At 41.9% G+C, this 22,832-nt stretch overlaps 1 protein-coding gene across 2 annotated transcripts in view; it reads left to right on the plus strand.

Annotated features, from left to right (window-relative positions):
- hcn1 (hyperpolarization activated cyclic nucleotide gated potassium channel 1) overlaps positions 1–22,832 on the plus strand; it is a 239,717-nt gene that overhangs the window by 114,742 nt on the left and 102,143 nt on the right. For both annotated transcript variants that reach the window (XR_001729856.2, XM_003216221.4), the window contains exon 3: positions 8,264–8,425. Coding sequence is in view for 1 of the 2 variants with exons in the window: in XM_003216221.4 (XP_003216269.1) it covers positions 8,264–8,425 (162 nt within the window). In the remaining variant the exon portion in view is untranslated. The remainder of the gene's footprint in view (positions 1–8,263; positions 8,426–22,832) is intronic.

Consider the following 22,832-nt stretch of genomic DNA (forward strand, 5'->3'; position numbering starts at 1 on the left):
CATCCACCTCTCTTCACCTTCTCACCCCAATTATTTTTGGCTCCCCAAATGAAGCCACAGAAGTCCTTAGGGTCAACATATACTATTTTGATTTAATTTCAGGTCCCCTTGTGCTAATTTTAGAGTTTCTGAAACTTACAGCAACTATGACCAATTACTATAAATTTCAGAAAAAGGCAATTGCTGGCTTAACACACTTGTCCAGGGGAAAGAATTATATACTAATGGCAACAGCGCAACCACAGGGTCACAAATGGGGCAGTCATTGTGTAACCAAAAATGAAGGGAGGTGGGGAAACACATTCTAGCAACTTGCAACATGTGGAATATTTGATAAAAAACTTCAAGTTGTTTACAGCACAGAATATAGTAAAAAAAAAAAACCACGCAAACAAAAATAAAAAAAACTCCAGCAACTGTTTATTAAAATAGCAATTTTATAAAACTCTCAGAACTTCAGTTAAAATATTTAAAAAACAGAACTTTTCAGAAACAGTAATAAACAAGGTGAATATTATAATCAACCAGGGCAAGCCTGGGGAAAGGGATAGATTTTAATAGGTATTCAAAGTTATAAGCACCATAGGGAGGTCATTGTGTTTGTTGGATAGCACCATAGAGAAGACATGTTGTTATTGTTGATATGTGAATGACTTATCATTGGGTTTTCTTGGTAAGATTTGCCTTTGCTAGCGTCTGATGCTGTGAGAATGTGCCTTTCTCAAGGATACGTCTTGGATTTCCATGTCCAAGCAAGGACTGAAACATTGGTCTCTAGAGTCATAATCCCCCTGGGGGAGAAGAGCGGTATATAAATTAAATAAATAAAAAATAATAAATAAATAATCCAATGCTCAAATGCTAGCTCTCAGAGAAGACCTGCTTAACCCCATTAGCAGGTTGAAATATAATCATCAAGGCCTTCTCTTAAGGCCTTTGTGAACATATAGAGCAACATGGAGGAAGATGCCATCTTATTTTAAGTAATGTGTAACCTGTTTCCACTTTCTATGTGTAATCTGAAAAGTTGTTCTTTAATAAATGAAAGTGTGGCATATATAAGAGCTGTATGCATCAGATATATTCTTGAGGATAGACAACGCAAAGCAGTTGTTATTTTCAAAAAAGCATTTGCAGCCTATTGAGTAGAAAATTGTGTCATATGAAGCTGACTCATTCTTGCAGCTTTAAAATAAAACAGCTTTTATAAAACCATAATTATATCACCTTTATAAGAGGAAATGTATGAATAGGTAGCACAACGTGAACAAAGATTTAGGAGTTTTACTCCACATTTGTACAATAACATTAATTAGTATTTTATTTGCTTTATCCTTATCTGCAGAATGTGGGCAAAAGCAACTTCTTGCTTTTTTGTTCTTGTAAGTTATTCCCAACTCATGACAGCCACAAGGAGAACTTATCATGGAGTTTCTTGGCAAGATTTATTCAGTGGGGTTTTTGCCTTTGCCTTCTCTTGAGGCTGAAAGAGTGTGACTTGCCCAAGGTCACCCAATGGGTATTTGAGGCTCCAGAATTGTAGTTCAACAATCAAACCACCATTGAACAGAACAAGATAAAATTGATGGTCAAGATGAGTGTGCTCGTGCCTTTAATTTTAATTGGGAATGGGATATTTTCCAGAAAGCACCCTCTCCTGAACATTAAATTGTGAATATTTTTCACAGAAATTGAAATGGTTGTAACAAGCAATATATTGTTGTAGTACCCCCTTAATTAGAGGCAGCTTCCTGTTCCTAAATTGGTAGGAACTTCTACACTTTGTGGAAGGATGACAAGTTCCTGGGATCATGTAGACAGTTTTTTTTCTTTGAAAATATGTCACTGAGAATGTTTTTCCTTTCATAAATGAGTTTATTTACAAACATATGTGTTAAGCATAACTGTACCACATCATTATAGCTTAAGCACTTCAAAGAACAGCTAAAGCCTACTGCTGCCATATCAGATCTCAGGAAAGTGGGGGATGGCATCCCTAACTTGCTCTGTGCTAGTATATAACATCAGTCATGTTAATATCAACGAACAAGGTTTGTTATTGGATAGCTTGCTCCAGTCGCTCCTAATGAGGAGAATAAAAATTACTTTAATTACTTTAAATCATCACTTTCAACAATCTCTTATTTGACAGTTGGACCCTCTTAGCTCCTATGTAGATTATCTTTGCCATGAGCCATCATCACTGTTCCAGCAAGTACAAGGCTCTGGTCAGACATTGCCTTAGGGCAATGTCAGCTCACCACAGCCGCTCCTGAATGAACACACGAGACTCTCTGTGGTATCACCAGGAACTTTTACTGTAGGAAACATGAACATCAGAAAAGCCAAGAATGGGAGGCTCCGGCCAACCCTCCTTTATATACCCTCCCCCTCATTTGAACAGTCTCTTCCCGCTCAGTAAAACCCCGCGCAAATTCCCCGCCAAGTCCATCAGCCGTTTCTCCTCCGAGTCCTGGGACGCAGGTGTCTTATCAATGTCAGTGACCCTGAAACTCAGAGCCATATCCAGGCTCTAGTAGCAGGGTTCTGACATGGCGTCCTCCTCCCCTTCGTCCTGGAAGGAAAAGATTAAACACAACTATTGTTCTCCGCTGTCCAGAGTTCCTTTATACTTTTTTAACAGGCTGCAATGGAATACCGGGTGTACCTTTCCTAGGTCCTTTGGTAGCCTCAGCTCATAGGTCACTTCGTTTATTCTTTTTGCTACCCTGAATGGCCCTATATAGCGTGGAGCCAATTTCTTGGATGGGAACCCCAATTTCAGGTTTTTTGTGCTCAGCCAAACCAGATCTCCTTCGCCCAATTTGTCCCCCTCTCGGCGCCTACGATCCGCAAAGAGCTTGTACTTCTTTTGTGTTTCCCGCAATGCCTCTACCACGGTTTGCCACCCTTGCTTGATTTTGGCCGGCCATTCCTCGTCGGTCTGGCCCTCCCCTTCCTTCCACTCGGGTAGCCTGGGGAAAGGTGCCACCTCCTGTCCGTATACTATTTCGAATGGGGCACGACCTGTGGCCGAATGTACGGCCCCGTTAAAAGCCATCTCAGCAAACGGAAGAAGGTCCGCCCAATCATCCTGTCTATAATTGGTGTACATCCTTAAGAATTGGCACAGTGTCTGTTGGGTACGTTCGACCCCCCCGTTGGTCGCGGGATGAAAGGCCGAGCTCAGGTTCCTTTCTGCTCCTAACAGCTGTAAGAATTTTCCCCAAAATTTTGCAGTAAATTGGACTCCCCGGTCACTAATTATCTTGTCGGGACACCCATGTAGGCGATATACATGCTTCACATACAAATCAGCAAGTTTTTCAGCTGAAGGGAGTTTTGGCAGAGCCACAAAGTGTGCCTGTTTTGAGAATAGGTCCAATATTGTCCAAATGTATCTGTGGCCTCTGCTGGGGGGTAGTTCGCCTACAAAATCCATGGCTACGCATTCCCATGGCCTCATGGGCTCCACCACCTTCTGCAATAGCCCCTGGGGCTTCCCCGGTGGTGTTTTTCCCTCTGCACATAATTCACACTGCGTGACGTACCCCCTGGCGTCTTTCCTCATTCCGGGCCACCAGCATTGTTTGGCCAACAGTTTAATAGTCCTGGTGGGGCCTAGATGACCCGCACCCTTGTTATCATGGTACTTCCTTAACATTTCTCGTCTTAAACATTCAGGAATATACAATTTCTTATTTACAAACACCAAATCCCCACACAATTCTCCCTTTTCTTTGTTTGTTTGTAACCATTTGTCCATTCCATACGCTCGCTTCAACTCTTCCTCCCATATTTCTCCTCCCCCCGTGGAAATGGCAGTACGTTTGTTTTCTTTGGCCGCTTGTGCTCGAGTTAGTACTGCCAGGCCCCATTGCTTATCAAGAAAAATACTCCCTTCAGATTCCTGAATTCCTCCCCCGTGCTGAGGCATCCGAGAGAGAGCGTCAGCGAGTATATTATGTTTCCCCTGGAAGAATCTGAGTCTGAAATCAAAACGGCTGAAATATTGGGCCCATCTAATTTGCTTCGCTGATAGTTTACGAGGGGATCTTAGATACTGTAAATTTCTATGGTCAGTCCACACCTCAAACGGTGTTCCACTTCCTTCCAGAAAGTGTCTCCAGCACTCTAGTGCTTTTAGAATCGCTAAGGCTTCTCTCTCCCAAATCGGCCAGTTTTTTTCTGTATCGCTAAACTTTTTTGACAGATAGCCACATGGCTTCAGGTTCCCCCCCTCGTCTTTCTGTAGCAGAACTGCCCCATATGCCCGGTCTGACGCATCGCAATGTAATACAAAGGCTTTAGACATATCAGGGTGCTGTAGGACAGGCTCCTCAGTAAAACGCTTTTTAAGGGCTTCGAAAGCTTCCTGGCATTCTATTGTCCAGGTCAGTTTGGCCCCTGGGGCCTTCACTTTGGCTGTTTCTCCCCTACCTTTAGTCTTTAACAAATCCGTTAATGGCAAAGTGAGACGCGCAAAGTCCTTGATAAATGTTCTATAGAAGTTTGCGAACCCTAGGAAGGATTGCAGCTGCTTCCGTGTTTTGGGGGCTTCCCACCCCCTCACGTCTTCTACCTTCGCAGGGTCCATCGCCACTCCCTGGGAGGAAATCCTATACCCCAGAAAGTCTATCTGGTCTTTATTGAACTCGCACTTGGCAAGCTTCGCATACAGTTTTGCTTCTCTCAACTTTTGCAGGACTTCCCTGACTAGTTCTATGTGTTGCTCCTTAGTCCGAGATACTAACAATATGTCATCTAAAAAAACAAAGACTCCCTTGTACAACAATGGATGCAACACTTCGTTGATTAATTGCATGAACGCGGCGCCTCCGCCGCACAAACCGAAAGGGAGCACACGATAATTGAATAATCCGAATGCACAGGAGAAGGCCGTCTTCCACCTGTCCTCTGGTTTAATCTGCAATTTATGGTACGCTTCAATTAAGTCCAATTTAGTGAATATCTGTCCCTCCGATAACTGGGCGATCAAGTCCTTCACTAAAGGTAGGGGGTATTTATTTCCAGAACTGATTGCATTCAGGCCCCTGTAGTCAATGCAGAGCCTCAGCGTTTGGTCCTTTTTGCGCCTGAACAACACAGGCGCCCCTAGAGGGGAATTTGAAGGCTCTATGAAACCCCTCGCTAGGTTTTTATCAATGTATTTTCTCAGTTCCTCCTTTTCCCTAGCCGACATTGGGTATATTTTTGCCTTAGGAAGCTCTGCTCCTGGGACTAGCTCTATCTTCACTTCAACTCTCCGCTTCGGTGGGAAACTGTCTGCTTCCTTCTCATCAAATACGTCCACAAAATCCCGATACTCTGGGGGTAATTTATCTGCCAGTTCTGCTATCCTGATAGAGTCTTCCTCCCCCCTTTTCCCCGGCTCCCTCTCCACTTCCTGGCTCCCTCCTTCCAACTTCATCCTGAAGATCATGCTCTTATCCTCCCAGTTGATTTGCGGGTTGGCCTGCCCCAGCCATGGCATGCCTAGTATAACATTATAGCTGGCTATTTGTGATATCACAAATGACACCTTTCCTTCCCAACTCCCTATCTTACACTTTACATCTTCGGCACTGTACTTAGCTAATGATCCCGATGCTGTGGATCCGTCCAACTGCGAAAAAGCTATTGGGGATTCTAGGTTCGTTCTTTCGCATCCCAATCCCTCGGCTAATTCAGGGGAGATGATGTTCCTGGAACATCCACAATCCACAAATGCTTTGCAGGTTGCTTGTTTGCTGCCACTTTCCAGCTGAATGGGGACCACTATCATGGCTTTGTCCTGACTTACCAACCCCCCCGAGTGGTGCCTCATCGGTGGTTCTTCCTCGGCGCGTTTCCCTGCCACGGCTCTTGGTTTGGGCGGGCCTCCGCCTTCCCCTTTTCTCTGCCAGCACTCGGCAGCCCTGTGGCCCAAACGGCCGCACACGAAGCAGCCCCTCCTGCTGGTGCTCACGTTCCCTGTCGGCTCCGTTCTCCTCCCGGCTGGGGTTGATCCCTCCTTCCGGCTCCCCTCTTTCATCTGCGGCCGCTGCTGTAGCCCTCCTCGGTGCCTCCTCGCCTGGGCCAGCGATGTCTCGATGCGCCCCGCCAGCTGAATCCATCCGCGCAGTGTGTCAGGCTCATCACGATGCACCGCCCAGGAGAGGATCTCCCGCCTGAGCCCCTCTTTGAAGAGTTCTATCTTTGTCACTGCAGACCATTCCGGCACCTTTTCAGCGAGGCATTGGAACTCCTCCGCATACTCAGATACCGACCTCTGCCCCTGGGAGACGGTCTTCAACTCCTCCCTCGCCCGGATCTGCTCCAGTGGATCTCGGAAACGGGTCTCCAGGGCCCCCATAAAGCGTCGGAGTGACCCCAGACATGGGTCGCGCCGCGCGTGTAGTTGAACGTACCAGCTGGCCGCTCCCCTCTTCAACACTGCACCAATGGCCCGTACCCGGCTGGATTCCGTTCTAAAAGTGTGGGCATTGTCCTCCATATAGCCCCTCACCGTGGTCAGGAAAAAATCCAGTTCAGAGGACTCTCCCCCAAACTCGATCCTTAGTTCCTCTCGTCTCGGTAGGGGTCCCTGTGGTGGCAATCCCCAATTCTCCGCCCGTCGCAAGCCCCCTTGCGGGCCAGTGGGCCCCGCTGCTGCTTCCCTTTGTCCTGTGCCACGCCCGGCATTCGCCAGGGGCACCAGGGTCTCAGTTGGGAGCGTAGCCGGGATTCTCGGAGGCTTTTCCCCTTCGTCGTCACTCTCCTCCACCCGCGTCAGGCTCGTTTGGATCTTGGGCCGGGCACCGGGCTCCTTTCGCATTTCCCTTCCCTTCGGTGCTGGGAGGTCTGCAAAGCCCTGGCTGCTTCCCATGCTCACGTCCCACATTGAGCTAGCCCGGAGTTCCCTTCCTCGCTCCGGCTCCGCCAAAACCGCCAGGCGCTCCATCGCCCTCGACATCACTGCCAGGGTGGTCTCCATCGCCGACATCCTCTCCTCCAGAAACACCATCTTTTGCGGGCCTGGGGAAGGTGAACCTTCCTCTCCTCCGGTGCTATCTCCCCGCACCACTCCGCGCCTCTGGGTTACCCCATTTGGCTGGGCATAAGCGGTGGATGACGCCAGGGCCGCCAGCTGGTGGAACTCAGCGTCCGTCTCGGGAGTGGCCCTTTCCGACCTTCCTCCTCCGGCGCCCAAGAGCTCTTCATCCTCCACTTGCATGTTACACCTCACCGCTACAGCGGGATGGTGTCCGTATTCTTGGCTTAGTGTCAGCTCACCACAGCCGCTCCTGAATGAACACACGAGACTCTCTGTGGTATCACCAGGAACTTTTACTGTAGGAAACATGAACATCAGAAAAGCCAAGAATGGGAGGCTCCGGCCAACCCTCCTTTATATACCCTCCCCCTCATTTGAACAGTCTCTTCCCGCTCAGTAAAACCCCGCGCAAATTCCCCGCCAAGTCCATCAGCCGTTTCTCCTCCGAGTCCTGGGACGCAGGTGTCTTATCAATGTCAGTGACCCTGAAACTCAGAGCCATATCCAGGCTCTAGTAGCAGGGTTCTGACAGGCAACCTGTGGTCTGATAGCAGTATTCACAGAAATATGATATAAAATGCACTGACACTAATAGCCAATTCACAAGATAGAATAAAGCTTGTGAAATATTTTGTGATTGCCAATGAAAAGTTGCTACAACATTTCTGTTTCAACATGATATAATTATTAATCTACTATCTTAAAGGTTTATTTTCTGTTTCATTGGATTCAGCACCAACAATCTTCCTTTGGGCAAGCACCTTCCTGAAGGAAAGGGGCTTTGATTTATTGACTCATATACATTTCCCCCCCTTATCATAAAGGGAGAGTGTAGGCAAGCAAAACAACAGTGAAGTGTCATTATTCTTATTTTTATGGACTAGTTAAACCATGCTTTAGAACATAGAGAGAACCTTTCTTTCCTCATTGGTTTCTCTACTGCAATAGCCAAACATTTTCCAGAATGTCCTGAAAGATAAATGTTTTCCAGTGAAAGTAAATAATTTGCTCAGCACTCCCCAGTCTTTTAAGAAACTTGCCCTTCACTGACATTATCATTGATTTGCTTCACCTGATTAGCTTTTAAGGAACCTCTTGATTCTCAAGCTTGAACAACATTGACCTTCAGGATTCCAAATGATTTCTCCAATTCATCTCATCAAAAGAGAGCTCAATTGCATGTTCTTGATATTGATTAGTGTCTATTATTTTTTATTTCTCCTTTAGATTTTCCACATGACATATGACTTAGCAAGTGCTGTGGTAAGAATCTTCAACTTGATTGGAATGATGCTGCTTCTTTGCCATTGGGATGGTTGCCTTCAATTCTTAGTACCATTGCTGCAGGATTTTCCACAAGATTGCTGGGTGTCCCTAAATGGTATGGTTGTAAGTATTGTTCATTTTTCATTGTGTTTCTTTCAAACGTTCTTTCTTAAAAAAATGTTTTGACTCCTCCTGTTAGTCCAAAATTGTAAAGAAAAGAATGTCTTATGAGAGTATTGTAATAGTAAACAGTGGGTCACTAAATTGATTTTGAAGGATGTCTTGGAGCTGAGAGCCAAAACATCCACTGGGATCTGTAAGAAAGATTCCAGGGAGACCTTGGCCTTACATGACCACAAATGTTTAAGATTCCCCTCTGCTTCCTCTGAACTAGAAGGAACACAGAGGAATCAGCTAGACTTGGAACTATTTCACTATGTTTTGATTCCTCCTTCCACCCCCATCCATCTGGTTTCTGTTCCCCTAGTTCTCTTCCCTCTCTGCTTACTCTACTGCTCCATTTCCCTTTACTCTCTGTTTGCAGCCAGTTCAGCCATTCTTCTTTTCCCCTTCCTTGATCCCTCTCTGACTTTGCCACTTCATCCTGCATCTCTCACTTTCTTTTGCTTCCCGCTTTTTCCTTCTGTTTCCTTTCCTTCATACTACAAAGTTAAACCTTTTTGACTTTCAAGACTCTCAATATTGGAAGGGATGATGTCTGAGTTCTTTATCATATGAGCCCAGTTCTGGATGGAAGTTAACTCTTTTTTAGCCATGTAGTGCATATACACTTTACAGAGCTTGAGGTCAGATTTATTTAGGCAAAACATAGGTGGACTGGAAGAAGGTTTTTTCAATAATGGATTGTTTAATTAAGGTGTAAAATGGGAGATTAAGACAAAAAAAGAAAGTATTTTGATCTTCAACTGGAGAAGAGTGAGCAAAGTGATAGTGATATTTAAATATCTGAAGGGTTGTCATGTAGAAGATGAAGTGAGCTTTCCTCCTGCTGCTCCAGAGATTAGAATTTGGGACCAAAAATGTCCCCTGAAATATTAGCAAGAACGTCTTAATGGTAAGAACGGTTCAACAGTGGAACAGGTTTCATAGAATCATAAAGTTGGAAGAGACCTTGTAGGTCATCCAGTCCAACTCCTTGCCAAGAAGCAGGAAAATTGCATTCAAAGCACCCCTGACAGATGGCCATCCAGCCTCTGTTTAAAAGCCTCCAAGGAAAGAGCCCCCGCCACACTCCAGGACAGAAAGTTCCACTGCTGAACAGCTCTCACAGTTAGGATGTTCTTCCTAATGTTCAGGAGGAATTTCCTTTCCTGTAATTTGAAGCCTTTGTTCCGCATTCTAATCTACAGGGCAGCAGAAAACAAGCTTGATCACTTTAGTTGCCCTCCTCTGGACACTTTCCAGCTTGTCAACATCTCCCTTCAATTGTGGTGGCCAGAATTGGATACAATATTCCAGGTGTGGTCTGACCAAGGCAGAATAGAGGGGTAGCATGACTTCCCTGGCTCTAGACACTATACTCTGATTGATACAGGCCAAGTTTTTTAGCTGTTGCATGACATTGTTGACTCATGTTTAACTTGTTGTCCACAAGGACTCTAAGATCTTTTTCACACGTACTGCTGTCGAACCAGGCATCCCCCATTCTGTATCTTTACACTTCATTTTTCTGCCTAAGTGGAGTATCTTGCATTTGTCCCCGTTGAAATGCATTTTGTTAGATTTGGCCCATCTCTCTAATCTGTTAAGAACATTTTGAATTCTGCTCCTGTCTTCTGGAGTATTAGCTATCCCTCCCAATTTGGTGTCATCTGCAAACTTGATGATCAGGCCTTCTAGCCCTCATCTAAGTCATTAATACATAACTTTTGCTGGAGTGTGGTAGATTCTCCTTCTTTGGAGGTCTTTAAGAAGAGGTTGATGGCAATTTTAAGGATTGTTACAGTTGCATAGAGGCAGTCTCCAACTTACAACCAAGATAGATCTTGTAGGTTTGTTCTTAAGTTGAATTTCTTTGTATGTTGGAATGGTTACATTTTAAAAACAAAACTTGCCCCAGTATTTGCTGGGGAGGAATGGGAGAAAGCCTGTCAGCAAGCTCCCTCCCTTCTTCCACAGCCAAGGGTCTGGTGAAGAGCAAGGGAAGCTGTGCAGAAACCAAGGCTCCTGAGCCACAGCTGGAGACGAGGATGGCCACCTCTACACATTTGTATCTATGAGTTGTTTGTAAGTCAGCTGTTCATAACACAGGGGCTGCCTGTATATCTGCATGGCACAGAACTGACCTAGATGGCCTTTGTGTTGCTTTTCAACCCTGTTTTTTATGTGGCCACTTTTTTGCTGCTTCCCAAAAGAATACAGATAATCCCTGAGTTACAAACACCAGACCTACAAATGACTCATGGTTAAAAGTGGGGATGAGACAGCAGGAAGTGAGGGAAATCTACCCTTCAGAAAGGAAATTCATTCTTGTAAGAGTTATCATGGAGAAAAAGGTGACTCCACAAAAGCTTTATCACCAATTCTTGTTTCCACAACAACTCAATTTTTTCAAAATCCAAAGATCACAGGGACATAAAGTGAGGTGAAATCTTTTGAACAGGAGCACTCACAGCAAAACAAATACCACAAGGGTATTATCCCTTCTTCATTCTATCCAAACCTAAGAAAGATATATTTTTGGCTAAAGTTACACTTAAAAATGTACTTGTTATGACTTACATACAGATTCGATGTAAGAACAAACCTACAGAACCTATATTGTTCATTACTTGGGGACTGCTCATATTTGTCCTTCTTAGACCCCTTCTACATTGCCATATAATCCAGATTATCAAAGGAGATAATCCACATTATCTGCTTTGAATTGGATTATATGAGTCTACAATTCCATATAATCCTGTAAAAAGCAGATAATCTGGATTTTATATGGCAGTGTAGAAGAGGCCATAGAGGCTTCAAAGAGTGTCACTTTTCAAATAAGTTGCAGCTCTCATTGTATTGCTTAATATCAAAACACCAATTTTTCTTGAGCAAAAAAAAGACCACTGGCCTTTTCTGTAGGGTGGTAATTTGTGCATCAGAAAAATAGATCTCTGTTATGCATCACAGTTGTGCATCTCATTATAGTGCACAGAACTGAAGGTGCTTTTACAAGATTTGAAATATGGACATCTCTAACAATGGCTCAGATGCATTCCTGGTGGATAAGGCTACCAAATGCTAGCAGTATTAATGGTGATATATTGCCTCCAGTATTGGAGACAGTATGCTTCTATATACTAACTTCTGGAGAATGCAAGGATTAGCATCCTGTTGTATTCATGTCTTGAAGTTCCCAGAGATTTGACTGATTACATTAGCAAACCAGATGCTGTGTTAGGCAGTCATTGGCATGAGCCACAAGTATTCCTGGTTTGTTTTTAGTTTTTGTTTTTTTTTTACAAAATAACCATTTACTGTACTTCATTTTAAGTAGATATTTTGCAACATTTCATTTCTTTTTCTTTCATTCCTTTCTGTATATCTCTATTAACCCAAAGATGCTTTGAATGCGATTTCCTGCTTCTTGGCAGGGGGTTGGACTGGATGGCTCATGAGGTCTCTTCCAACTCTACTATTCTATGATTCTATGATTTTATGAATATATTTGAGACTGATTTTAATAATATTAAACTAAACCAGAGATTTCACAAGTAACTACATTTTGGAAAGAGATGTAAGGAATGCATAACCAGCACAGTACAAAGAAGAGTGTTGGTATGATGAAGATTTCTTAGCAGGTCAGATATGATAATACGCACACTCTAATCCTTACAGGCACATTTCATTCTCCTCCTCCCTTTCATTCCCCACCAGTCTAAGTTCAAATCTCATTTTTCGTTTTTGCTTGAAACTTCTGAAGCTATTAGGGCTGTAGTGGTTGCTAGATGTCTTAATTCCTATCTTTTCACACTACTGTTCTAAAAGAAAGAGCATACTTTTTGCTTGAGGTTCGGCACATGTTAAGACCATGCAATGAAAGACAGAGGCAAAAGTCACTTTCAGCAATGCCCTGCCAATCTCTCTCTAAAACCTTATTTTTTAATGGCTGCAATGCTCTTGCTGGGTGAAGGAAAGTAGTCTGCACAATAACCAACACCTTTCTTTCAGTCATGCCATCACTGCAGGGCACTAGGGCAGATATTTAAGGTCCCATGACATAATGAACAGGAGTGGAAGCAATTACAGTAGGGTTAGCTTAGCACATTTTCCAAGTAGCTGCAGTAAAATGAAAAAGGTCTCTGTTTTCCAATAAAACTAGAGCCTTAAAGTGCCATAAAATCATTGTTTAAACTCTTTGTGTTTATATGCATATTATTATACATCGAAGCAAACCTCTGAGCCAAACAAGAAGAGAATTCAAGATACGATTGACTTGTACTGTCTCTGTGGAGAGTGTTTCGGAGTGTATGAGCGATTTTAGGGAGGAGACTGGCAGAGGGAGAGAAAAGAGACTCAGATGTCTTGGGAAGTCTCATTACCCTTCATGGTGAATAAGACGGCAGTTTCTGGGGATAAGGTTAGACAGAACTGTGTATGCCACTCAGTGTTAAGGAATACAAAAAATGCAGTCATTGGGGACTGGGGTGAGAGGCTGCACTGGGTAACATAATCACAGGGAGTGACACCAAAATGACTAACTTTAAAATGTGTATTGCAGTGTTTCAGTAGAGAATGATTATTTTAGGAGTGCACCCGTGTGTGTGCTGACAGCCGCCTAAGAGTTCTAGCTTTTTTCCCAGTGTATTAACCAGGTCAGGGCTATAGCTGGTCTTCTTAGCTTGAGTTTTTTCAGAAGACAGATGTCTTTCAGCAGGGAAAAACAAAAGAACAGCCACCTCCAATACAGCCATTGGGCCAGCCAGAGACAAGAAACCAGTGGCTTGAGCAGCTGGAGGCTAGACCCTAGATTGTCCTGTTGCAGCTCCTATATCCTCCCTTCAATATTTATTTCCATTTTTAAAAGCACAAACCTTGCAAAATAGAGCACCATGCACCAAGGAATGTTTGTGAAAATGACTCTGCCAAAAACATAAGAGTATATGAATAGCCCATCCAATTCCAAGCAGCATGTACTGGACTTTCCGTGAGTTTTCATAATGCACTGTTTCTGGCTTGATACACACCACAGCACACATTGTGTGTGTACATGTTTTGTGGACACTACAACCTCCAGCCAGCTTCAAAATGCATTATATAATCCATGCAGATCCACCCTCAGTGTACAAGAGGGATCTGCAGCAGATCAGGAGCTATTTTTATGTTCTAGAACTGTTGTGGGGTGGGAAATGCATGGACTATCCAAAATTAAACAACAAAAAAACCCCACATGGCGTCAAGAGCTTCAACTCACAAAACATAGCTTTGTGTGTTAGAGAAGCAATGAAGTGAAAAGTTAAGTAAGAATAGATAGAAAGGCAAATTTGCCATTTTGCATTACAGTTTCTAGATTTAAAAGATTTGTCCTCCTAAAGAATACTTGTTAGTCTATGCATGGAAGCAGGGTGAGTGAAAAAGCTTGAAGTTGAAGGAAGGATGGAATGGAGTGAAGTAGCATGGGGGGTTGGTCATTTTTCTAGTTTTCCATCTATTAATACATCCAGTAAAATTCCACTAATTGTAAGACAATTACCTTCAAAGGGTCCTGGCTCAGGAGGGAAATCAGGCAGAGAAACTCAGTCTCGTGAGAGATGCAAAAAGCAACGTTTATTTTCAAATAGCTATGAGAAGGTGAACAGAGGACTGTATCATGAAAATGGCCATCGCAACATGTGCATAGCAAACCAAGAACTTTATATCTCGGCCTATCTGAAATTGACCAATGGCTGAGGGTCTTCCTCACCTTCCACACCTACTTGGCACAAGTGATACCAATGACCTAACTTGTTTACTCTGAGCCTTCTTCTCTCTCTGGAGCTTCCTGAAGAAAGACACCAGCTCACAGGAAGGGAGGGGCATAGGGAGAGGCTAAACTACATAGGCAATAGTTTACTACTTTCTAGCTTATGGTCCCTTCATAATGATGTCAAATGTTCTTAGGGTATCAGTTGACAAGAAGAGTTCCAAATCATAATTGCTCATACATTATAGGTAGGTTTATGTCAGACTTTTGTGAAGTAAGTTACAAACTTAGATTACCTATAAAATTATCATAGAATCAAGGAGAAATGCAAATCAAATTTAAACTGGGTGCTCCTTTTCAGATCTATTGATTAATTTTGTTCCATATGTGTGTGTGTGTGTGCGTGCGCGTGTGTATACATACACACACACACACACACACCAAAGAGCGTCAATGCTGTTTGCAGTGATTATTGATTGAAAACAGGCTTTGTTCTTATTTCCCATGAGTCATTATAGAACAAATTACCCTGGGGAACTATGAATAAGTTATTTTTGGTTTTGATCCAAGCTCATCTGCGAAGCATGTGAACTCAAATGCATTCTAATTATTAGCCTATTTCAAAACTGAAATATGGAATCATCATTCAAAGATTGTTGTAAGTAAAGATAAAATTTTATTAGCGTTAACTACTTATCTGAGAAGAAAAAAATTGGCTATGTAATTAAGATAGAGACAAGGAGGAGCTATGTGGCAGCATGTGAAGTCAGGCAAGGATGTATTCATTCTCTACAATATTCTTATTTTTTAAATATTGTTGTACAGTATGCATGCTTAACTGTTAGTAGTGGAAATGGTACTTTGTACATGTTTATGTTGTAATCAATAAAGAAATAAGAGGTTTGAAATTTGTTAATGTATACCTGGCTCTTACTCATTTATATATGGCTTTAAAATCTTATCATCATTTTGCTAAATTGCATGCTACCAGCCTGGTCTAATTTCAAATTCATGGTTTAGACACAGGTGATAGATTAAGGGTTTTTGGATTATTACAGGAATGAACTTTTAATTATCAACAGTGTGGAGGCAAAGGTCATGGCATTTTCAGAAAGGAAGGTTAAGTATTCCTGGACTGGATAGACACAGATTAGAACAAGTTGATTCTTATAAATACTTTGGGATTTGCTTTCGCTACTGACTGGAAAGTGCAAGGTATGCTATCAAAGGCCACTGGAGAACAACATGAAAGAAAAACAGTGTTGGGAGTTAAATGCTGTATTTACTTGACTCTTAATGTTCACCATTTTTGGCTAAGCCAACTTGCCAAGATTAGAGTGTGCATTAGATTCACATAATACAGTAATTTTAATACACAGCCAAAACAATAAGGGAAGCTGCTTCAGGAGCTCCCATTCGAGGGATATCATCTCTAATTTAATGATCAGGGATCAATGCTATGCAATCCTGGGTTTTGTAGTTTAGTGAAGCACCAGCATTTTTTGGTAGAGAAGACCTAAGACCTTGTAAAACTACAGTCCCCCTTGACTCCACAGCATTGAACCAAGGTGGTCAAAGTGGATTCATTCTAAAGCATAGATGCACCCCAAGGTTTTCTTTTCCATTGATAGAAGCTTTGGTGTAACACTCTTGTTTTTGAAGAAGGAATAGAGGAATACTGTAATGGTCATATTACAAAGAGTGCACCCTTTTTTGGTTTCAGGATTTTGAAAATTGAGGTGAATATTAGATTCGGTGGCGCTTTAGACGAGTAAATATGGATATATTTCATTTAAGATCATCCTCGGATTTGTCCCTCTGTCATCTTTCCAAGTTATATATGTTGGAAAATGTTTAGATTTCATCTTGGGGTGCGGTGGGATGAGAGTGGTAGCGAAAAATTGTGTTTGTTGGAGTTCTCTTTCTCATTTGTTAGTATTAGATAGACAAAGTATGATAAATGTATAGTTGAGCAAATAAAGTGTATATGAACTTGTAAGTATTGCAGAAGGCAGCCTAAAAAGCAAAAAGAGTTTTATTGCACCTGTAATCCTAATCAGCATAGAGTTTCATTTTCATTTTCTTCAGAAATGATTCTTTTGTACTTCTTGCATTTGTTCATAAAGATGTCTGTCTATACTTGAGCAAGATTCTTCATAAGTTTTCAATCCCATCTGGCTAAATCCAATCAAATTCTTTCCAGATGCATGTCTTCTAAATGCATTTCTTTTGTTTCTTTGTTTTCTTTCTTGCTGGAATGAAGCAATGGATTGTTGTAAGCAATAGCCAGCCATATGCAGTGTTTTGCATCTTTATGTACACCATGGCATGACATCACAGGATTCTGAGGACATACTACTAGAATACATGGCATCTCAGCTGCTCCTTCTGGCTGTTTTAATAGGCCACTATAATTACTAGGGGTGACAAGATGGGAAGACATTTCTACAACAACTAACTCAGCTTTTAATGGTAAACCTCTATCATGTTTTAAATTTAAATTTTTTAATTTTCTTCTCTCCCCCCCCCCCCTGCCCAAAAAAGATATCATCTTTAGCCACTTCACACACACATGCAAAATATTTCCTTTAAATTATTTGGGGGGGGAGACAATATACCTTCTCCAGATATATGGTGTACACATGGAAAATTCAAGCAGGGTTTGTTAAATGAATGGTTAAATGTATGAATGGGTGCTCACAGAAGGATAATTGGGAATGAGAGAGAAATTGGTTGGATGAACACTTGAAAAAACAGTGGACAGTGGAGACACAGAATTGAAGAATGGACTAAAAGCCTATAAGGCAAGAAAAGGATATGGAGCAAGCAATAGAAGTTGCTGTCCAACTATAGATATACGTCAAGGAATTTGCTAATTGTATTCTTGCCTAGAGCAATTGTCAACATACTTATCATGAATGTACTGTCTGTATTATTCTTTATGAGCTTCCTATGTAACAGTATCATGGGCTTCTTATACAGCTTTAGTGTGAAAACATGGCTGCCAAAAAGGAGTAGGAGCTGGAAGGGAATTGGGCACGCTCAGTTTCTAAAATATATCTGAAATATTTGCTTTTATATGCTTCTGACATCTTATTTTCTAAAGGTTTATTTTAATTTCACTAAATAATGAAATACATGTCTCTAGAGAAAAATCCTTTAAAATCCAAAGATTGGCTGCTCTCCAAAGTTGAATGTTTAATAATCAGTTATGCTTGGGTTCACAAACTAAATGTGAGTTGATTCATATTATAGCACAGTCAATCCTCTTTAAAATGGCTTTGATAGAGGTTAAGCATTGCTAAATGACAACCAGTCCAGAGACAAGCTTTCTATAGGTGAATAGAACATCTTGAATGTGTCATTTGTTTTGCCTTTTTTTGGGAAAAGTAAAATCTTTGAAACACACATGCTTATCCATACTTAATTGCACTAGACTATGCAGTCCCAAACCAACCCATACATTGCTCCAAAACATGAATCACAAGTTCTTGACTTGTCTGTCAAATGCTGTCAATGCCATAACTATTCAAGATTTGGAAACGGTGCCCTATAGTGTCAAACTGGATTAATTATACATTTAAATTCACCTAATTGACAAAGGGAGCTGGATATGTTTAACTTGGAAAAGAGTAGTTTATAAGATGGCATGATAGCCATGTTTAAATATTTGAAAGAATGTCCTATTTAGAACGAAGCAAGCTTGTTTTCTGCTTATCCAGAAACTAGGGGCCCATCTTGAAATATATATGTGTGTGAGTGTGTGTGTGTGTGTGTAAGGAGCCCTGGTGGCGAAGTGCATTAAAGCACTGAGCTGGAGACTGAAAGGTCCCAGGTTCAAACCCCAGGAGTGGAGTTTCCCCGGTGGCGAAGCGTGTTAAAGCGCTGAGCTGCTGAACTTGTAGGCCAAAAGGTCGCAGGTTCAAATCCCGGGAGCTGAGTGAGCGCCCGCTGTTAGCTCCAGCTCCTGCCAACCTAGCAGTTTGAAAACATGCCAATGTGAGTAGATCAATAGGTACTGCTCCATCAGGAAGGTAACGGCGATCCATGCAGTCATGCCGGCCACATGACCTTGGAGGGGTCTACGGACAACGGCGGCTCTTCAGCTTAGAAATGGAGATGAGCACCAACCCCCAGAGTCGGTCACGACTGGACTTAACGTCAGGGGAAACCTTTAACTTTACCTTTACTATATGTATGTATATATATGTGTGTGTGTGTGTGTGTATGTGTATATAGATATAGATATAATTTTAAAGTTTATTTTTAAGAAAATGTGTGGACCCATCAAACTCTAGGCCAGATTAAACATTGCTTTCAAGACATTTCATTTCTGTTGGCATTAAACTCCATGTTTTTTTTTTGTTTTTTTAAAAATGCATTATTTGTTAATTGGGGCAATACTTGTAGGAGCCAGTGTGATGCATTGGTTTGAGCATTGGACTACAACTCTGGAGACCAGGATTTAAATCAAATGGCTGTGAAACCCACTGTGTTATCTTAATTAAGTTACACTTTTATCTGGGAGGAAAGCAGCGGACATAACCTCATCCGATGAGGCTGAATCCGGCAGCATATGCCAGTTCCCCTTCGCTTTTGTCACAGAACCTGCCCGCTCCCATCTGATGACACACAGCTACTTTTGATGGGGTTCTGTTTTAAAAAGGAAGGGGAACCAATGTATGCCACCACAGCAACAACACAATAGACTTTCTATGTTGCATAGAGATCAAAGAGGGGAAGCTAGGTGGTGGACTTCCCTCCCATGGAATGAAGTAAGGAGGAAGCTGGGCGATGCAAAGCAAGTGGTGATGGGTTCCTCACACACACACACCCCCACTGGGCACAGCCAGATTCACCAGTATACATGGCGATTCTGACGGCAAATGGGATAAGATCCCTAATCTCTTCAGCATAAACTTTGGCAAGAAAATCAGTCAATAGAGGCCCCACCTGCATTATATGTTCAGTGTACACTAATATAATGGAGTTCCGTTCAGTTTAGTTAAATTGCATTATATGGTATTATAGATGGACCCAGAACTGCTGTAAGTCAGAGTTGACTTGAAGGCACATAACAGCAGCAGAGTATTAGCAGTAATCGTATAATGCAACAAAAATGGAGATTATGTTAAGTTTTTAAAAAATAGTTACCAGGGCCCTCTGTAAGATTGATTATGTCATTCTTGCAGTGTCCAGAAACACTGTAGACACCCAGTGTAGGCATCCAAAAATGTTAACGAAAAGTGACATTCCTGCCGACACCTCACAAGTGCAGCTTTCCTGACAAATAGTGACATATCTTCAAAAGTGTAATTATTCTAATAAAAAATAGGTCACCCAATTGCTGACTGGCATGTCTTGGCAATCTCTGTGCAGTTGGAGTTCTGCTTTGTAGCGTCTTCCCTGCACATAACTAGAAACTAAACAAAGTGCATATTTCCCACTCAACTGCTGAGGGAACCAAGTGTTGAACCAAAAGAACAAAAGCACTGCCAAATCAGCTAGTCAGAATGAAAGGAGCACATTTTGTATTGTGTTCAGTCCAGAGCTGCAGGAAAGAAAGCAAAAGCTGTCACAGCATAGTCACCTTTGAAACTCAGTGGGAAGAGCTAAGGGTCTAACCTTAATTTAGAACTCTCTACATACTTATATGGGAGGGAGTTCTCATCGAATACACTGGGGCATGCCTTCAGATAATGTCTTTAAAACAGAAAAGCCTACAAGATACAAATAGAGTTTTGTAGGTATGTACGTTGTGGCTTCGGGTTATGTCCAGCTAGCCCCTTTTATTCATCCACCTCTATGGCCTAGCATATCAGAGTGCAGCAAATTCCTTTTTACTTTTTCTGTTCACTCTTTTGATGAGGAAGAAGAAATGCTAAATGTTTTAAAGAAGGCTTTTTGTTCATGACCAGTGTGTTTATATCATCCGTGATCTACTGTTATTTTTTTCTTGAGTTAGTGAGTGGTCGTAAAACAACAATAGATTTTAGCAGAACAGATTTTTTTCCGATATGTAAAAAGTATCAAAGGGTAAGGTAAAGGTTTCCCCTGATGTTAAGCCCAGTCATGTCTGACTCTGGGGGTTGGTGCTCATCTCCATTTCTAAGCCGAAGAGCTGGCGTTGTCCGTAGACACCTCCAAGGTCATGTGGCCGGCATGACTGCATGGAGCACCGTTACTTTCCTGCCTGAGCGGTACCTATTGATCTACTCACATTGGCATGTTTTCAAACTGTTAGGTTGGCAGAAGCTGGAGCAACAGCAGGCGCTCACTCCGCTCCTGGGATTTGAACCTGGGACCTTTTGGTCTGCAAATTCAGCAGCTCAGCGCTTTAACACACTTTGCTACCGGTTATCAAAGGGTACATCTATACTATAGAATTAATGCAGTTGTACACCATTTTAAGTGCCATGGAATAATGGGAACTGTTAATTGTCTCTGCCAACCAAACTGTAGCTGTTGTGATTCCATAGGATAGATCCATGGCAATGATGTCAAACCACATTAATTCTACAGTTAGATATGCTTGAAGAAAGTGTTGCAGTCCTGTATGAAATCCTGAGAGAAAACATCCACATTGTAGAATTATTGCAGTTTGACACCACATAGCTCCATCCTATAGAATCCTGGGATTTGTTTGATACAGAAGAGCACATTTCTCCAAAACTACAGATCCCAGAATACCATAGCATTGATCCATGACTGGGAATGGGGTGTCAAACTGTGATAATTCTGCAGTATAAATACGTCCTAAGAGACAAAACAGATACCTCTTGGGATAGGAATAGTACCGCTGGTTAGAGAGAAAAGAACCAAAGAAATCTGGCCTTCCCCTATCTGATGCTGTCCAAATGTGTTGAATTACAGTTCCAGCATTCCTAGCCAACATGGTATGAATTATGATGGGGGCTTAGTCTAATATATCTTGAGGACAATAAAGCTATGGACTGTCCGATTTATAGTTCCAGATCTATATATGACATACTAGGTGTGTATTTCAGCCCTTGAAATGCTTCATAAAGTTTTGCAGCTTCTGAGAATAAATGCTTCCTCAGGCGGACATTTCACTGTTTCATGCGATATGTATATAAGGCTGTTGTCTTCGGATGCAGTATAGATTATATCAAACACCACATATGCCAGAGTTCACTTCTTTAAAACATGTACATAGCATGTAGAATGTTTGGGATTTTACCCCGGTATTGCAGAATAAGGAGGAAAGTTCTACAGCCTAGTGAAAAGCTGAATTGCATACCCTCCAAGTGCCCTGATTTGGCATGGATAGTCCCAGCTGATCATCAGTCACCCCACGTTTTCAGCTCCTTTTAAAATGCCTCAGTTTCTCTTTCTTTCTGCCTTACCTTACTTCAGTTGTTGCCAACTGATTTCAAAGAACTAAAGTAGTTGGCATTCAATTAACTCAGTGAGAGGGCAAATACAAAGAGAAGGTGGGATTTTGCCCTTCTCTATAGATTCAGGCAAAACCAAACTGCGACTGCCTCTCTTAGCTTGTTCTGTATCATGAATTACTCTGGTTATCTTGACCACACTTTGATAGTGCATGACCACATGTGTCCTGATTTTCATCTGTGAAATGTTGAAGGGTGTGAAATTCCTGCTCTTCAAGGCATTTGTTGAGAATTCACCCCTTTAGGGATGATAGGAAAGGGGTAAATAGGGTGCCTGAATCAATTTGATGGCTACAAAAACATCTTTAGAGTCACAGAATGACAGCCTTTTAGTACTTGACAGTACAGGTTGAGCATGCCTTATTTAGAATTTCAAAATCTGAAATACTCCAAAATCTGAAATTGTCTACAAAAATGGCTGATGAAGTGACATCTTTGTTTCCCGATGGTTTAGTGTACGCACACTTTGTTTCATGCACAAAATTATTAAAAATCCCTATATAAAAGTCAAAGTCTACCTGCCTACCTGTCTACCCCACGAAGGCTATTGCTAGGTGAAGTGCCCTTCCTTGAAGCCACGAGGAAAGGCAGGCAAGAAATAAAGTTGTATTATTATTATTATTATTATTATTATTATTATTATTATTATTATTATTATTATGATATTGTATGACACAGCAAACAAGATAGATATGCTGGATTTCGTATCACAAAATCACAAGTCGAACACTTCCTAAGTGTCTAGGACTGTGTGATGTGTTTTTGGATGATGTGCGTAGATCCCAGTAGGGTGGCCTTTTGCAGTTGGCAGATTGTAATTTTGTCAATGCCTATTGTTTCCAAATGCCGGCACCCAATGTGCCAATCACCACCGGGACCACCTGTACTGGTTTCTGCCAGAGTCGTCGTCGTCGTCGTCGTCGTCTTCTTCTTCTTCTTCTTCTTCTTCTTCTTCTTCTTATTATTATTATTATTATTATTATTATTATTATTATTATTATTATTATCATTATTATTATTTGCGATGTCACCGGGAAAGAAAGTTGGCATATGTATGTATGAGGGTAAGGGGGCAAAGAAGGAAAGAGCCACAAAGGGAGATACATTGCTATGAAGATATTGAGAGATAGACTCTCTCAGCTGGAGAAGGGAGAAAAGGGAGAGGAAGGAAGGAAGGAGAAAAGGGAGGGGGAAGGAGGGAGAAGAAAGA

Source organism: Anolis carolinensis, chromosome 2 (assembly GCF_035594765.1).
Source record: "Anolis carolinensis isolate JA03-04 chromosome 2, rAnoCar3.1.pri, whole genome shotgun sequence".
NCBI classification, from domain to species: domain Eukaryota; kingdom Metazoa; phylum Chordata; class Lepidosauria; order Squamata; family Dactyloidae; genus Anolis; species Anolis carolinensis.